At 42.0% G+C, this 19,071-nt stretch overlaps 1 protein-coding gene across 1 annotated transcript in view; it reads left to right on the top strand.

The window, feature by feature from the left end:
* The window catches only part of LOC118401180 (voltage-dependent calcium channel subunit alpha-2/delta-1), an 80,757-nt gene that overhangs the window by 47,288 nt on the left and 14,398 nt on the right, over positions 1-19,071 (top strand). Inside the window, 4 exon segments of the mRNA XM_035798476.2 lie at positions 14,813-14,983; positions 15,147-15,199; positions 15,275-15,330; positions 17,072-17,204. Of these exon segments, the coding sequence (XP_035654369.1) occupies positions 14,813-14,983; positions 15,147-15,199; positions 15,275-15,330; positions 17,072-17,204 (413 nt within the window).

Raw genomic sequence — 19,071 nt, 5'->3', positions numbered from 1 at the left:
CTTCCAGTTGAAGCTCGCATCCGCTACAAGACCATGGTGCTTGCCTACGGAGCTGTGAGGGGAACGGCACCTCAGTACCTCCAGGCTCTGATCAGGCCCTACACCCAAACAAGGGCACTGCGTTCATCCACCTCTGGCCTGCTCGCCTCCCTACCACTGAGGAAGTACAGTTCCCGCTCAGCCCAGTCAAAACTGTTCGCTGCTCTGGCCCCCAATGGTGGAACAAACTCCCTCACGACGCCAGGACAGCGGAGTCAATCACCACCTTCCGGAGACACCTGAAACCCCACCTCTTTAAGGAATACCTAGGATAGGATAAGTAATCCTTCTCACCCCCTTTAAGATTTAGATGCACTATTGTAAAGTGACTGTTCTACTGGATGTCATAAGGTGAATGCACCAATTTGTAAGTCGCTCTGGATAAGAGCGTCTGCTAAATGACTTAAATGTAATGTAAATGTATACAGAATGGTGTCGTCTGCGTAGAGGTGGATCAGAGACTCACCAGCAGCAAGAGCGACCTCATTGATGCATACAGAGAAGAGAGTCGGTCCAGGAATTGAACCCTGTGGCACCCCCATAGAGACTGCCAGAGGAGGACCGTGTTTTGAAATCAGTGGGATGTGGAAGCAGTGTATGATAGCTAAGGAGATTCTTAGCATTTGATTGTAAATATGCGAAGGGAGTCGAAATGAGAACACACAGAAAGAAGGCTGTTGTACAGTACACATGTATTCAGATTACATCTTCAAACTAAGGGTAACCATGGCATCCATGACAGAGAGGGAGAAGCGTTCATCCATGTATACAGGTAAGAGAGTCTAGCTAACTATAGTTTCGGATATCAAATGTTTCTAATTTAGTCAGAAAGTTGTCTTCATTGCATGTTAAAATGTGCTATTAGCTAGCTAGCTAATGTTAGCTGGCGGTCTCGCTAGCTAACTTTACATGTATGATCTGTATAGTAATATTATTTGCATCTCAGAGCCATTTGCATTGCTAGTTATAGCCTAATGTTAGCTAGCTAATATTAAACCTAGTTGGTTAGCGTTAACTACCTGCAGATTACCGCAGGGTAGTAACGTTATGAGTTGGGACTATGGTTCATTGTTTAGTTAGCTAGCCAGCTACGTGTCTAAACACAAGACTCCACTATACAAATAACCATCTCACTGTACCGTTTACACCTTCTGTATCCTGTGCATGTGACAAATAAACTTGGAGTTTTATTTGATATAGTGTGTGTTTCCCAGAGACAGTAATGTGATGAACAACATGACCTGCACCAAAGTCAAATTAGGATATAACGTTAGGCCAACAAGTTATAATATTTTGTAGAATGCCTGCTTTTATGTTGTCACACTCATAACCGTAAGCTATTTTCTGTAATTAGTTCAGCATTAACATGTAAATAATTATCTTGTTTACTTTCCTGTAATAATGAATACAAATTAGATAAAGTTAAAATGTTGTCAGCTTTATGATATGTTCATTATATAAACTGGCTAGCCAGCTAACTTAACGTGAACTAGCTAGCTAATAAGATTGAAACAAACCATAGAATTGTTTAGAAAGTTGCTTTTAGTTTCCTGGTTTGCTAGATTGACATATACAAAAAAAACTATTTTAAAATGATGGGTTTATTGGTGTTAAAATACACCAGTTATGCTATTTTGGAACAATAGGCTGCTGATGTCGGTGGTCCTTCTGTAGCTCAGTTGGTAGAGCATGGCGCTTGTAACGCCAGGGTAGTGGGTTCGATTCCCGGGACCACCCATACGTAAAATGTATGCACACATGACTGTAAGTCGCTTTGGATAAAAGCGTCTGCTAAATGGCATATATTATTATTATTATGTCATGCAGCCTATTGTTTTTGTGTGTATACTTTTTATTTTTCCAAAAGTTGGGTTACAATTATATCAACTTTCAAAGCAGAATTCCTTTCCCATTGTTCCTCAACTGTAGTGTATGATATATAATGTTCTTGCTATGAGTCTGTAGTTTTATATCATGTAAAAAATACCATTTCAAATGTTGCTACTTAAGACTGAGCCGGTGTATTTGTTTGTTTTCATGGTTATATACAATAGGAGTTGGCCAAGGCACATACTGTATAGTATGGGAGCATGAGGCTAACTAACTAATAGTGTAGGATTGAGAAGGAGAAATCTGAGCGTACCTTCTGGGATAGACTCTAGTGATCCCTCCGTCAGTGGCTACAAACCTGGCCAGGACCCCACCTCTGGGAACCAAAAGAACACACAGAAACCAATCACAGTTCAACAAAAGAGGCTAAGGGACCATCGAGACAAATCAGAAAGAGGCATGAACTGAATATTCCAGTGTGTGTGTGTTATTTCTGTTTCACTGTGTCCAGAACCTTTAAAAATAAATTGAGCCTCTACTTTTACCCAATGTAAAAAACACCATTTCAAATGTTGCTTCTAATCAAGCCGGTCGGTCACGTTTGACTAAATATTTAGGAGGAGGTCATAATTTCATGGAGCCTTTGAAGGAAGAACCCACATGGTAAAAGTCTTTTTCAAGTTAGGTCGAAAGAGAACTGATTTTAACCAAGTCAAATGAATTTATTGTGTTAGAGGTTTTATGATGCTTGAACAGTGCATGTGGAAAGCATTCAGACCCCTTGACTTTTTCCCACATTTTGTTACGTTACAGCCTTATTCTAAAATGTGTGTATATATATATATATATATATATATATATATATATATATATATATAAATACAAAACAAATTATCAATTTACACACAATACCTCATAATGACAAAGCAAAAACAGTTTTTTAGATTTCTTTGCAAAAAAGATAATACAAAAAAACTGAAATATATCATTTACGTAAGTATTCAGACACTTTACTCAGTACCTTTTTGAAGCATTTACAGCCTCACGTCTTCTTGGGAGTGACGCTAAAAGGTTGGCACACCTGTATTTGGGGAGCTTCTCAAATTCTTCTCTGCAGATCCTCTCAAGCTCTGTCAGGTTGGATGGGGAGCGTCGCTGCACAGCTATTTTCAGGTCTCTCCAGAGGTGTTCAATCAGGTTCAAGTCCTGGCTCTGGCTGGGCCACGCAAGGACATTCAGAGACTTGTCCCATAGCCACTCCTGCATTGTCTTGACTGTGTGCTTAGGGTCAATTGTCCGGTTGGAAGGTAAACATTCGCCCCAGTTTGAGGTCCTGAGTGCAGGTTTTCATCAAGAATCTCTATGTACTTTGCTCCGTTCATCTTTCTCTCGATCCTGACTAGTCTCCCAGTCCCTGCAGCTGAAAAACATCCCCACAGCATGATGCTGCCACCATCATGCTTCACCGTGGGGATGGTGCTAGGTTTCCTCCAGACGTGATGTTTGGCATTCAGGCCGAAGAGTTCAATCTTTAGGTGCCTTTTGGGAAACTCCATGTGGGCTGTCATGTCCCTTTTACTGAGGAGTGGCTTCTGTCTGGCTACTCTACCATAAAGGCCTAATTGGTGGAGTGCTGCAGAGATGGTTGTCCTTCTGGAAGGTTCTCCCATCTCTACAGAGAAACTCTGGAGATCTGTCAGAGTGACCATTGGGTCCTTGATCACCTCACAGGCCCTTCTCCCTAGATTGCTCAGTTTGGCTGGACGGACAGCTCTAGGAAGAGCCTTTGTTGTTCCAAATTTTTTCTATTTAAGAATGATGGAAACCACTGTGTTCTTGGAGTCCTTCAATGCTGCAGACATTTTTTTAGTACCCTTACCCAGATCTGTGCCTCGACACAATCCTGTCTTGGAGCTCTCCGGACAATTAATTTGACCTCATGACTATTTGCCCTGACATACACTAACAACTGTGGGACCGTATAAAGACAGTTGTGTACCTTTCCAAATCATGTCCAATCAATTGAATTTACCACAGGTGGACTCTAATGAAGTTGTAGAAACATCTCAAGGTTGATTAATGGAAACTCCATTGCTTGTCTCATAGCAAAGGGTCTGAATATGTCTATAAATAAGGTATTTCTGTTTTTGCTTTGTCAGTATGGGGTATTGTGTGTAGATTGATGAGGGAAATAAATAATTTCATTCTTTTTAGAATAAGGCTGTAACGTACCAAAATGTGGAAAAGAGGTCAAGAGGTCTGAATTCTATCCAAATGCACTGCATGTAAACCAAAGTGTTAAATATTGTTCTATATTGTTCTATGCATCAGTTGGGGTGTCTATGAGCTTCAATTTGAGGTACTAAATCTAGCATGAAAGTGCATTCTTGTAGCGGTGAAGGCTAATATTATCAAAATGTTTACCTTGGAGTTAGTTGAGCCAATGGAAAGTTTAACAAATTGAAGTGTTTTCTTCCCAGGTGTAATGCAAGGTGTTATCGCTGGGATATAAGGTAACAACAGGGCCTGTCCAAAGCCTGTCCAAAGCTAAAAGTGTAAAAAATGTAATGTACAAAATGTTTGTTAGGTGTGTTAATATCCGAACGTAATTGGGAGTCCCATAAGGCGGCGCACAATTGGCCCAGCATCGTCCTGGTTTGGCCAGGGTAGCCCGTCAATTTAAATAAGAATTTGTTCTTAACTGACTTGCCTAGTTAAATAAAGGTTCAATTTTTAAAAATAATTTAAAAGATGCTTAAAATGTTTAAAAGACAAAAAGATTATTGTGATGAATTGTTTTAAAAATAAAGTGGTAATATTTAATTCAGTACAGACATTCATTTACCCTGTCACGCGGCTCAATTTATTCCATCCCCGGTTTAAGCGGGGTCAAGGGACCACTTTCTTTGGACAAGCTATGTTTTGAAAACTGAAATGTTTACATGAATTCTGATTATGTCCAGGTATACACAACATCCTGAAATCTATGTAGATATGTTTGTTAGAAATAATATTATATTTCCCTTGATGGTGACTGCCGAGTTGGGAAAGACTAATGGCGTTCGCATGCTTCCCATCCGGAAGAGTTCCGAACAGTTCGTACATACACTACCATTCAAAAGTTTGGGGTCACTTAGAAATGTCCTTGTTTTTTAAATAATTTTTTCTTGTCTACCACAGTGTAGACATCATTTTTTATGAAATATCTACAAAGGCATACAGAGGCCCATTATCAGCAACCATCACTCCTGTGTTCCAATGGCACGTTGTGTTAGCTAATCCAAGTTTATCATTTTAAAAGGCTAATTGATCATTATGGCTAATTGATCATTATCAGCACAGCTGAAAACTGTTGTTCTGATTAAAGAAGCAATAAAACTGGCCTTCTTTAGACTAGTTGAGTATCTGGAGCATCAGCATTAGTGGGTTCGATTACAGGCTCAAAATTGCCAGAATCAAATAACTTTCTTCAGAAACTTGTCAGTCTGTTCTTGTACTGAGAAATGAAGGCTATTCTATGCGAGAAATTGCCAAGGAACTAAAGGGTTTGTTTTCACAGTATTTTACTGTAATTACAAGAGATTGGTGCAAGAAGGTTGACTGCTAAGTGTTTACACATTACAGAACATCAATGGCGAGTTGGCATTTTATATAACTTTCACTTTCACCTTAACAAAGGCTTCCAAACTGGCAGTGACTACAAGCAAAAAACAGACATGCCAAAAAGCTAGCTGTCACATCAATATGTCCTCTATACATCATACCTTGACCAACACTATAACCACAGGGTTTAAATTGGTAAGCATCCCCTCTCACGGGTGCAACAAATAAAGCCTGTTACAAGGCATGCCCCAAAATATGTTAATGAAACAACAAGAACATTCATCCACTAGTAGTCAAAAGGTATTTGGCTCTCCAAAGATATGGTACTGTATTCTGTGGGGTGGAATTACAGTACATTTTTGAAATACAGCAATTTTCCCAAAATGCACACTAATTTACAGTAAGCGGCAATAAGCGTTTCAGCATTTTTGTTTTACTGTTGATAATAACTCAAAATACTCTATAAATGCAAATGTTTTGTTATTGTGGGTCAACGCTTGCCAAAATAAAATAAAAAGGTACATTTCCCCTCAACTGCACCGGTGCTCCCCAATAGACAGGTTAGCTGACAATGTCACAAAAACAATGCACGCGATTCAATGACACAGAAGTCAGTATGTTGTTGTGATTCCAGATGGCTAGATAGCTAGCAACAATGACGAGAAGCTGCCATGTGGGGAATCTTAGGTGGCTCCTTTCAGCTAGTTTTATCTTGTTCTTGACACCATGTCTTGTTTTGAATTGTTTTGAAGGCATATCTATGCAAAATTAGACATTTTGTTTTTTACATTGAATAAAATTGGAGACTCTGAGCTAGAAAATGGTATTTCATACACTGCGGAGGAACTGCAGAGAAAGTAATTCTGCTTTGAAAGTGGATAAACTTGTAAACCCACTTATGGCACGTAAAATGTTTTGGTACACCTACTGGAGAGCTCTTCTTTGTCTAAACCCATTCAACATCGTTCACACCCACTTAAGCCTTAGCCCCACTCATCTCTTTAAGGATTCTCAGTGTAGTAAACAACCAAAGATTTCAAGACTAAAAGTGGTGAAAGTAGTAGCAAAAAGTATTAGTAAAAATGTACTTTATCTACTCCTTTGCCTATATACCATTCTGATTGTGGTGCAGGTCATGTTGTTCTTTACATTACATCTCGGATAAACACATACTATATCACATACAATCTAAGTTAATTTGTCACATGCACAGGATACAGAGGCTGTAAACGGTGCAGTGAAATGGTTACTTGTATAGTGGAGTCTTTTGTTTAGACATCTAGCTAGCAAGCTAAATAATTAACCATAATCCCAACTCTGTCGCATTCAAAACAACTCGGGAACTCTGGCCTCTTTCTAGAGCTCCGACACAGATCATGCACATACCTTTAGCTAGCGAGCCAGCCAACTAACGTAATCTAGCTAGCTAACAGTATGCTTTAAATTCCAATGAAAACAACTTTCTGACAAAATTAGAAACAAATAAATTCAAATCAAATGTCATTAGTTACATGCGCCGAATATAACAGGTAGACCTTACCCTGAAATGCGTACTTACAAGACCTTAACCAACATTGCAGTTCAATAAATAGATTAAGAAAATATGTACTGAATAAACTTAAGTACAAAATAAAAGTAACAACAAAATTACATAACAAGGCTATGTACAGGGGGTAACGATACCGAGTCAATGTGCAGCGGGTACAGGAAAGTCGAGGTAGTTTGTACATATAGGTTGGGGTAAAGTGACTATGCATAGATAATACACAGTGAGTAATAGCAGTGTAAAAAAGGGGCCTTCCTCTGACGGCGCTGAGTCGGTCCTGGATGGCAGGAAGCTTAGCCCCACTGATGTATTGTGCCGTACACACTACCCACTGTAGCACCTTACGGTCAGATGCAGAGCAGTTGCCATACCAGGCGGTGATGCAACCGGTCAGGATGCTCTCGATGGTGCAGTTGTATAACTTTTTGAGGATCTGGGGACCCATGACAAATCTGTTCAGTATCCTGAGGAGGAAAAGGTGTTGTGCCCTCTTCACAACTGTCTTGGCATGGACCATGATAGATTGTTGGTGATGTTGACACCAAGGAACTTCAAACTCTCGACACGCTCCACTACAGCCCCGTTGATGTTAATGGGGGCCTGTTCCGCCCTCCTTTTCCTGTAGTCCACGATCATCTCCTTTTTCTTGCTCACATTGAAGGAGAGATTGTTGTCCTGGTATCACATGGCAAGGTCTCTGACCTCGTTCCTATAGGCTGTCTCATCATTGTCGGTGATCAGGCCTACCAAAAGAAAAAATATTTGTCCAGTTTGAGGTCAGTAATCGCTGTTCTGATATCCAGAAGCGATTTCCGTTCATAATAGATGGTAGCAGCAACTTTTATGTACAAAATAAGTGACAAACAATGCAAAAACAAACAAAATAGTACAGTTGGTTAGGAGCCCGTAAAACGGCAGTTAGACTCTTACCCGTATACATGGATTAATGCTTTTTCCTCTGTTATGAATGCCACTGTTGCCCTTAGTTTGAAGATGTTATCCGGAGACAGGTGTTTTATACAACATTCCTCTTTCAGTGTTCTCTTTTTGGACTCTCCGCATCTGGCAATCATCTCTCTGCTTCCACTAGGAATTCCACTGATTTCAAAACTCAGTCAACTTATTTCATGACAACGACACCATTTATTCCTCAACATTATAATCAGAAAAATGTCTGGTTCAATGGAAATGTTTTTACCTACAGTACCAGTCAAAAGTTTGGACACACCTATTCATTCAAGTGTTTTTCTTTATTTTGACTATTTTCTACATTGTAGAATAATAGTGAAGACATCAAAACTATGAAATAACACATCATGTAGTAACCAAAAAAGTGTTTAACAGCTATCAAAATACATCTGAAATTCTTTAAAGGAGCCACCCCTTCCTTGCCTTGATGACAGCTTGGCACGATCTTGGTGTTCTTTCATCCAGCTTCATGAGGTTTTCACCTGGAATGCATTTCAATTAACAGGTGTGCCTTGTTAAAAGTTAATTTGTGGAATTTCCTTCCTTTTTAATGTGTTTGAGCCAATCAGTTGTGTTGTGACAAGGTAGGGGTGGTATACAAAAGATAGCTCAAATTTGCAAAGAGAAACGGCATATTTCTCTGCAGAACTATTTAAACTCTGTCTGGTTGGACGGAGAGTGTCGCTGCACAGCTATTTTCAGGTCTCTCCAGAGATGTTAGATTGGGTTCAAGTCCGGGCTCTGGCTGGGTCACCCAAGGACATTCAGAGACTTGTGCCGAAGCCACACTTGCGTTGTCTTGGCTGTGTGCTTAGGGTCATTGTCCTGTTGGAAGGTGAATCTTCGCCCCAGTCTGAGGTCCTGAGCACTCTGGAACAGGTTTCGCTTTGTCATTGTGGGTTATTTTGTGTAAATATATGAAGAAAACAAATAATGTAATGCATTTTAGTACAAGGCTGTAACATAACAAAATATGGAAAAAGTCAAGGAGTCTGAATGCTTTCCGAATGCACTGTAAGTAAGCTATGTGGTTAACTATTTAACTAACTATTTAGCAGTCTCATGGTAGAATCTATTCAGGAGCAATTTGGTCCCAGACTTAACGCTCTAGTACAGTTTGCCATGCGGCAGCAGAGAGAACATTCTATGACTTGGGTGGCTGGAGTCTTTGACAATTTCATTTGACACCACCTGGCCTAGAGGTCCTGGATGGCAGGGAGTTCAACCCCAGTGATGTACTGGGCCGTACGTATTACTCTCTGTAGGGTCTTGCGGTTAGAAGCAGTTGTGATACCAAGCGGTGATGCAACCAGTCAAGATGTTCTCAATGGTGCATCTGCAGTACTTGTTGATGATCTGCGGGCCCATGCCAAATATTTTTAGCCCTCTGAGGTGGAAGAGGCGTTGTCGTGCCCTCTTCATTACTGTGTTGGTGTGTTTTGGATTATAATAGATCCTTAGCGAGTGGACACAGAGGCACTTGAAGTTATCGACCCGCTCCACAACAGCCCAATCGATGTGAATGTGTTGCCTACCCTTACCACCTGGAGGCGGCCCATCAGGAAGTCCAGGATCCAGTTGCAGAGGGAGGTGTTCAGTCCCAGGGACCTTAGCTTAGCTTAGGGCTCCTGAGTGGTGCAGCGGTCTAAGGCACTGCATCTCAATGTAAGTACCTGGCTCGAAACCAGGCTGTAACATATCCGGCCGTGACTGGGAGTCCTACAGGGTGGTGCACAATTGGCCCAGCGTCGTCTGGGTTTGGCCAGGGTAGGCCCTCATTGTAAATAAGAATTTGTTCTTAACTGACTTGCCTAGTTAAATAAAGGTTACATTTAAAAAATATACAACAAGTAGTGATGAGCTTGGAGAGCACTATGGTGTTGAATGCTGAGCTGTGGTCTATGAACATTATTCTCACATAGGTGTTCCTTTTGTCCAGGTGGGAAAGGGCAGTGTGGAGTGCAATAGAGATTGTGTTATCTGTGGATCCGTTTCGGTGGTATGCCAGTAACAGTGGGTCCAGTGTTTCTGGGATGATGGTGTTGATGTGAGCCATGACCAGCCTTTCAAAGCTCATACATTGAACACAGCTCGCTGTTCCCTGAACACAGATTGTACCCGAGATGGCATAGCAGTTCAGACGTCTTTTGTCCTCGTCTTGTCGTGTCCTGTATATATATATATTTACAACTTTTTTTCACATACATTTTATTTTTATTTTCCATCATCTCATCTTCAAAACACTCTCCTGCAACCCGCCTCACCAATTTATATTTATAAATAAGTATTATTTACCTCAAATCTGCAATCCTCCAAGAAGCTAGCCAGAAGCTAGCCAGAAACTCCAAGAAGCTAGCCAGAAACTAACCAGAAGCTAGCCAGGAGCTAGCTAGAAGCTAATCAGAAGCTAGTTCAGCAGCTAGTTAGCTTCTTTACTGGCAAATCGTTAGTATTCAGCTAACCACGGTTTGTGGTCATCAGCTATCCTTTAGCTCGAAAATCTATCGCCAGTTTTTGTACGGCGCAGCGCGGCTCGAAACGGAACATACCGGACCAATTTTTCTCTCCATGTCCTTGGATTTCAACTGCTCTCTGGACATTCATTCCCGGATCTCACAGCTGCTATCCGTGTGTCTATCTGCTCTCGTCGATTCCGGAGCAAACATCAATTACTCCGGAGCTAGCCAGCTCCGTCAATCACTTCTGAGCTCCGTCAATCACTCCTGGGCTGCAGTCACCTATCCGGACCCGTTTTACTGCCTACGCGGAGCCCCACCGGGCCTTCACAACTGGACTGCCGACGTTATCTACCCGAAGGAGATCCGGCTGGCTCCTCCGTCGCGGCGTTACCTGAACGCCCATCTGCAGCCTGCTAACCGTTAGCTGTCTTACCGGCTGCTCTCAGAATAGACAATCGGACAATTTATTTATTTTTATTATTATGTTTCTTCTTGGGCCTCTATAACTATATCTATTGTTTTTATTTTATTTTTGTTGTTGTGTGATTTGGACTAATCCCATCTACCACACGGAACCCCACTAATCTACTGACGGAACGCAAGAGGTGGCTAACAACAGACCTCCATCCTATGCTAGCTTGCTACCGATGTCCTGGCTAGCTATCTAAATCGCTGTGACCCCCAAACCAACCACTCCACTCACTGGACTCTTTTGATCACTCGACTAAGGATGCCTCTCCTTAATGTCAATATGTCTTGTCCATTGCTGATCTGGTTAGTGTTTATTGGCTTATTTCACTGTAGAGCCTCTAGTCCTGCTCACTATACCTTATCCAATTTATTAGTTCCACCACCCACACATGCAATGACATCTCCTGGTTTCAATGATGTTTCTAGAGACAATATCTCACTCTTCATCACTCAATACCTAGGTTTACCTCCACTGTATTCACATCCTACCATACCTTTGTCTGTACATTATACCTTGATGCTATTTTATCGCCCCCAGAAACCTCCTTTTACTCTCTGTTCCAGACGTTCTAGACGACCAATTCTTATTGCTTTTAGCCGTACCCTTATTCTTCTCCTCCTATGTTCCTCTGGCGATGTAGAGGTGAATCCAGGCCCTGCAGTGCCTAGCTCCACTCCTATTCCCCAGGCGCTCTCTTTTGATTACTTCTGTAACCGTAATAGCCTTGGTTTCATGCATGTTAACATTAGAAGCCTCCTCCCTAAGTTTGTTCTATTCACTGCTTTAGCACACTCTGCCAACCCGGATGTTCTAGCTGTGTCTGAATCCTGGCTTAGGAAGACCACCAAAAATTCTGACATTTTAATTCCAAATTACAACATTTTCAGACAAGATAGAACTGCCAAAGGGGGCGGTGTTGCAATCTACTGCAAAGCCTGCAGAGTTCTGTCCTACTATCCAGGTCTGTACCCAAACAATTTGAACTTCTACTTTTAAAAATCCACCTCTCTAAAAACAAATCTCTCACCGTTGCCGCCTGCTATAGACCACCCTCTGCCCCCAGCTGTGCTCTGGACACCATATGTGAACTGATTGCCCCCCATCTATCTTCAGAGCTCGTGCTGCTAGGCGACCTAAACTGGAACATGCTTAATACCCCAGCCATCCTACAATCTAAACTTGATGCCCTCAATCTCACTCAAATTATCAATGAACCTACCAGGTACCCCCCCAAAGCCTTAAACACGGGCACCCTCATAGATATTGTCCTAACCAACTTCCCCTCTAAATACACCTCTGCTGTCTTCAACCAATATCTCAGCGATCACTGCCTCATTGCCTGCATCCGTAATGGGTCAGCGGTCAAACGACCTCCACTCATCACCGTAAAACGCTCCCTGAAACACTTCAGCGAGCAGGCCTTTCTGGCCGGGTATCCTGGAAGGATATTGATCTCATCCCGTCAGTAGAGGATGCCTGGATATTTTTTTTAAATGCCTTCCTAACCATCTTAAATAAACATGCCCCATTCAAGAAATTTAGAACCAGGAACAGATATAGCCCTTGGTTTTCCCCAGACCTGACTGCCCTTAACCAACACAAAAACATCCTATGGCGTTCTGCATTAGCATCGAACAGCCCCCGTGATATGCAGCTGTTCAGGGAAGCTAGAAACCGTTATACACAGGCAGTTAGAAAAGCCAAGGCTAGCTTTTTCAAGCAGAAATTTGCTTCCTGCAACACTAACTCAAAAAAGTTCTGGGACACTGTAAAGTCCATGGAGAATAAGAACACCTCCTCCCAGCTGCCCACTGCACTGAAGATAGGAAACACTGTCACCACTGATAAATCCACCATAATTGAGAATTTCAATAAGCATTTTTCTACGGCTGGCCATGCTTTCCACCTGGCTACTCCTACCCCGGTCAACAGCACTGCACCCCCAACAGCAACTCGCCCAAGCCTTCCCCATTTCTCCTTCTCCCAAATCCATTCAGCTGATGTTCTGAAAGAGCTGAAAAATCTGGACCCCTACAAATCAGCCGGGCTAGACAATCTGGACCCTTTCTTTCTAAAATTATCTGCCGAAATTGTTGCCATCCCTATTACTAGCCTGTTCAACCTTTCTTTCGTGTCAACTGAGATTCCCAAAGACTGGAAAGCAGCTGCGGTCATCCCCCTCTTCAAAGGGGGAGACACTCTTGACCCAAACTGCTACAGACCTATATCTATCCTACCATGCCTTTCTAAGGTCTTCGAAAGCCAAGTCAACAAACAGATTACCGACCATTTCGAATCTCACCATACCTTATCTGCTATGCAATCTGGTTTCAGAGCTGGTCATGGGTGCACCTCAGCCACGCTCAAGGTCCTAAACGATATCTTAACCGCTATCGATAAGAAACATTACTGTGCAGCCGTATTCATTGATCTGGCCAAGGCTTTCGACTCTGTCAACCACCACATCCTCATCGGCAGACTCGACAGCCTTGGTTTCTCAAATGATTGCCTGTCCTGGTTCACCAACTACTTCTCTGATAGAGTTCAGTGTGTCAAATCGGAGGGTCTGCTGTCCGGACCTCTGGCAGTCTCTATGGGGGTGCCACAGGGTTCAATTCTTGGACCGACTCTCTTCTCTGTATACATCAATGAGGTCGCTCTTGCTGCTGGTGAGTCCCTGATCCACCTCTACGCAGACGACACCATTCTGTATACTTCCGGCCCTTCTTTGGACACTGTGTTAACAACCCTCCAGACAAGCTTCAATGCCATACAACTCTCCTTCCGTGGCCTCCAATTGCTCTTAAATACAAGTAAAACTAAATGCATGCTCATCAACCGATCGCACCTACCCGCCTGTCCAACATCACTACTCTGGACGGCTCTGACTTAGAATACGTGGACAACTACAAATACTTAGGTGTCTGGTTAGACTGTAAACTCTCCTTCCAGACCCCTATCAAACATCTCCAATCCAAAGTTAAATCTAGAATTGGCTTCCTATTTCGCAACAAAGCATCCTTCACTCATGCTGCCAAACATACCCTTGTAAAACTGACCATCCTACCAATCCTCGACTTTGGCGATGTCATTTACAAAATAGCCTCCAATACCCTACTCAACAAATTGGATGCAGACTATCACAGTGCAATCCGTTTTGTCACCAAAGCCCCATATACTACCCACCATTGCGACCTGTACGCTCTCGTTGGCTGGCCCTCGCTTCATACTCGTCGCCAAACCCACTGGCTCCATGTCATCTACAAGACCCTGCTAGGTAAAGTCCCCCCTTATCTCAGCTCGCTGGTCACCATAGCATCTCCCACCTGTAGCACACGCTCCAGCAGGTATATCTCTCTAGTCACCCCCAAAACCAATTCTTTCTTTGGCCACCTCTCCTTCCAGTTCTCTGCTGCCAATGACTGGAACGAACTACAAAAATCTCTAAAACTGGAAACACTCACTAGCTCACACCTCACTAGCTTTAAGCACCAACTGTCAGAGCATCTTACAGATTACTGCACATAGCCCACCTATAATTTAGCCCAAACAACTACCTCTTTCCCAACTGTATTTAATTTATTTATTTATTTTGCTCCTTTGCACCCCATTATTTTTATTTCTACTTTGCACATTCTTCCATTGCAAAACTACCATTACAGTGTTTTACTTGCTATATTGTCTTTACTTTGCCACCATGGACTTTTTGCCTTTACCTCCCTTCTCACCTAATTTGCTCACATTGTATATAGACTTGTTTATACTGTATTATTGACTGTATGTTTGTTTTACTCCATGTGTCGTTGTATCTGTCGAACTGCTTTGCTTTATCTTGGCCAGGTCGCAATTGTAAATGAGAACTTGTTCTCAACTTGCCTACCTGGTTAAATAAAGGTGAAATAAATAAATAAAATTGGTCAGTTCTTTGGGGAGGTGGACCCAGTCGTGATGATCAGTCTGGTCAACACATCTCTGTACTCCTTCAACAAGACCTACGACTACCAGTCAGTCTGCAACCCTGAGAGAGACTGCAAGGCTGCTGCAGGGCCATGATCTGTCTACATGGTGAGACACACACAGCGCGCACACACAGCACATACCCACATGAATGCATTAATGCATGATCTTGCTTTGGTTACCTTTCATGCTACACATACTGTACTGTATGTGTATATTTTGTTCATATGTTATGAAGTGTGCACTCAGTGTTCTGCTCTCCCCTCTCCAGCCCACTATTGCAGACATGCTGAGTATAGGCTGGTGGGCCTCCACAGGTGCCTGGTGAGTTAACTGGCTGGATACTTTAACTACGGTCGTCCGCTGTTTGGACCAAGCATAATGTGTTTGTCTCTGTAGGTCGATAATGCAGCAGCTCTTCTACAGTCTCATATTCCCAAGGTTCCTAGAGGCAGGTCAGTTGTAGAGGATAATATATTGGATGAAATATGTGTTTCCAAAACGGTGAATTTGTAGTTATAATGGTACAATATGTTTGTTGTGGCTTCAGACCCCTTCACTTTCTCCACATTTTGTCATGTTACAGCCTTATTCTATAATGTTTTAAAGAAAAAATTGTCCTCATCAATCTACACACAATACCCCATAATGACAAATCGAAAACAGTTTTAGAGGTTTTTGCAAATGTATAAAAGGTAATCAGACCCTTTGCTATGAGACTCGAAATTGAGCTCAGGTACACCCTGTTTCCACTGATCATTCTCGAGATGTTTTTACAACTTCATTAGAGTCCACCTGTGGTAAATTCAATTGAATGGACATGATTTGGAAAGGCACACACCTGTCTATATAAGGTCCTACAGTTGACAGTGCATGTTAGAGTAAAAACCTAGCCATGAGGTCAAATGAATTGTCCGTAGAGCTCCGAGACAGGATTGTGTCGAGGCACAGATCTGGGTTTAGGTACAAAATATATATGCAGCATTGAAGGTCCCCAAGAACCCAGTGGCTTCCATCATTCTTAAATGGAAGAAGTTTGGAACCACCAAGATTATTCCTTGAGCTGGCTGCCTGGCCAAACTGAGCAATCAGGGGAGAAGGGCCTTGGTCAGGGAGGTGACCAAGAACCCGATAGTCACTCTGACAGAGCTCCAGAGTTCGTCTTTGTAGATGGGAGAACCTTCCAGAAGGACAACCATCTTTGCAGCACTCCACCAATCAGGCCTTTATGGTAGAGTGGCCAGATGGAAGCCACTCTTCAGTAAAAGGCACATGACAGCTCGCTTAGAGTTTGCCAAAAGGCACCTACAGGACTCTCAGACCATGAGAAATAAGATTCTCTGGTCTGACGAAACCAAGATTGAACTCTCTGGCCTGAATGCCAAGCATCATATCTGGAGGAAAGCAGGCACTACTCATCACCTGGCCAATACCATTCCTATGGTGACGCATGGTGGTGGCAGGATCATGCTGTGGGGATCTTAATCAGCAGCAGGGACTGGGAAACTAGTCATGCTCGAGGGAAAGATGAACGCAGCAAAGTACAGAGAGATCCTTGATGAAAACCTGCTCCAGAGCGCTCAGGACCTTAGACTGGGACGAAGGTTCACCTTCCAACAGGCCAATGACCCAAAGCACACAGACAAGGTGATGCAGGAGAGGCTTCGGGACAAATCTCTGAATGTCCTTGAGTGGCCCAGCCCAGATTTAAACCTGATCAAACATCTCTGGAGAGACCTCAAAATAGCTGTGCAGCGACGCTCCCATCCAACCTGATAGAGCTTGAGAGGGTCTGCAGAGAAGAATGGGAGAAACTCACCAGATACAGGTGTGCCAAGCTTGTAGAGTCATACCTAAGAAGACTTGAGGCTTTAATTGCTGCCAAAGGTGCTTGAACAAAGTACTGAGTAAAGGGTCTGAATACTTATGTAAATGTGGTATTTCAGTTTATTTAATTTTTTATCAAAATTGTACAAAAATATAAAAACCTGTTTTTGCTTCTTCATTGTGGGGTATTGTGTGTATATTGATGAGGTTACTGTTTTAGTAAATCAATTTTAGAATAAGACTGTAACGTAACAAAATGTGAAGGGGCTTTGGACTATTTATTTGGAGGAGATGTAAGCACAGATGTTTTTGTGTTGTGTTTTTGGTTGTGTATGGTAACAGTTATGTAGTCTCTCTCTCTCTCTCTAGTGGACTCAGATGATGACATGTCTGCTAACATGGTTAAGGAGAGTTGTATCACAGAGCAGACTCAGTATTTCTTTGACAACGAAGAGAGATCCTACTCGGGAGTCCTCGACTGTGGAAACTGCTCCAGGAGAGTGTGTGTGTGTGTGTGTGTGTGTGTGTGTGTGTGTGTGTGTGTGATGTAAGGGTCAATTCCAATTTCCTCTTTCCTGGATAATAGCTTGTTGTGGGCAATAATATCTTAAATGTGAATATGCAGTATATGTGATATTTTATACAACGGGTGCGTCTCATCCTGAATGCTGATTGGTTAAAACTGCATTCCAGACGGTGTTTATTCCACAAGTTACCACTAAGATGCTTTAATGCCTATTTACTCTGTTCCATCAAACTGCGCAATCCACTGTCTCATCGGCCCAGCCAGACAATTATATAAACTTGATCTCCACTATAAAAAGCATTTACACTTTATCTCACATTTCCTTTTGACTAACTTTTAGTTTTCAACAGCGAAGATTTCTGTAAACCTTGATTTCTGTCTATCTGAAATTTGCAACAGTGTTTCAATATACAAATTCGATCTCCAGTTGTTTAAAAATAAATGTCTAACTAGGCAAGTCAGTTAAGAACAAATTCCTATTTCCAATGTCGGCCTACCAGGGAACAGTGGGTTAACTGCCTTGTTCAGGGGCAGATCGACAGATTTTTCCTTGTCAGCTCGGGGATTCAATTCAGAAGCCTTTTGGTTACAGGCCCAACGCTCCAACCACTAGGCTATAATGAACATGTCTGGAGTTGGGATGAGACAGACAGGAAGCTTTTCTCAGCTAGCCGAGATCATGAATCAGCATAATTTTTATGGATATATACAAAGAAAGATCAATAGAAAACAGGTCAAACGAAACGAAGTGCAGCTAGTTTGCAGTCTTTCCTGCTTCAGTTTGAAGTGATTGTGTTCGCTGTGTTGTTGGATAGCTCTGAACGACATTGTCTTGACGAGAGAGCACATTTTCTTTGCCAGGTGAAATTGTGCATCATTAGCTTATTGTTATGGATGTATCCAAATAAATGTCACTAGAAAACAGCTTAAACACATGCAAATTAAGCTACTTTGTTGTTATTCTGGCTGCACTGTTTGACGGGACTGTAAATTAGCCATTCGTTGGCTAGCTATCAAGTAAGGGATGATAACGTTGCAAGCCAGTATGGCGATATAACATTTATAATGAACGACTGGATCGCATCCATAGATATAGAACAAAATGACTTAACCACTGGGTAACGTCTCTGGCATCGGAACCGATAGACCGAAAGACCAGCCGGCTTTGGTAGCAACCCTAGATTTGTGTCAGGAGTATATCTTGTGGATTAAATAGTATGAATAAATTCATTAAAATAACGTTTTTAATAAAAAGTACTATACCAGTCAAAAGTTTGGACACACCTACTCATTCCATGGTTTTTCTTTATGTTGGACTATTTTCTACATTGTAGAATAATAGTGAAGACATCAAAACTATGAAATAACACATGAAATCATGTAGTAACCAAAAAATTGTATTTGAGATTCTTCAAAGTAGCCCCCCTTTGCCTTGATGACAGTTTTGCACAATTGTGGCATTCTCTCAACAGCTTCATGAGGTAGTCATCTGGAATGCATTTCAATTAACAGGTGTGCCTTGTTAAAAGTTAATTTGTGGAATTTCTTTCCTTCTTAATGCATTTCAGCCAATCAGTTGTGTTGTGACAAGGTAGGGGTGGTATACAGAAGATAGCACTATTTGGTAAAAGACCAAGTCCATTTTATGGCAAGAACGGCTCCAATAAGCAAAGAGAAATGACAGTCCGTCATTACTTTAAGATATGAAAGTCAGCCAATACAGAAAACTTTAAGATCTGTTAAAGTTTCTTTAAGTGCAGTCGCAAAAACCATCAAGAGCTATGATGAAACTGGCTCTCATGAGGACCGCCACAAGAATGGAACTTTTGACTGCTACTGTAGG

This window comes from Oncorhynchus keta, chromosome 22 (genome assembly GCF_023373465.1).
Source record: "Oncorhynchus keta strain PuntledgeMale-10-30-2019 chromosome 22, Oket_V2, whole genome shotgun sequence".
Taxonomy (NCBI): domain Eukaryota; kingdom Metazoa; phylum Chordata; class Actinopteri; order Salmoniformes; family Salmonidae; genus Oncorhynchus; species Oncorhynchus keta.
The sequence above is the reverse complement of the archived record's forward strand: the minus strand, read 5'-3'. Positions and strand labels throughout refer to the sequence as shown.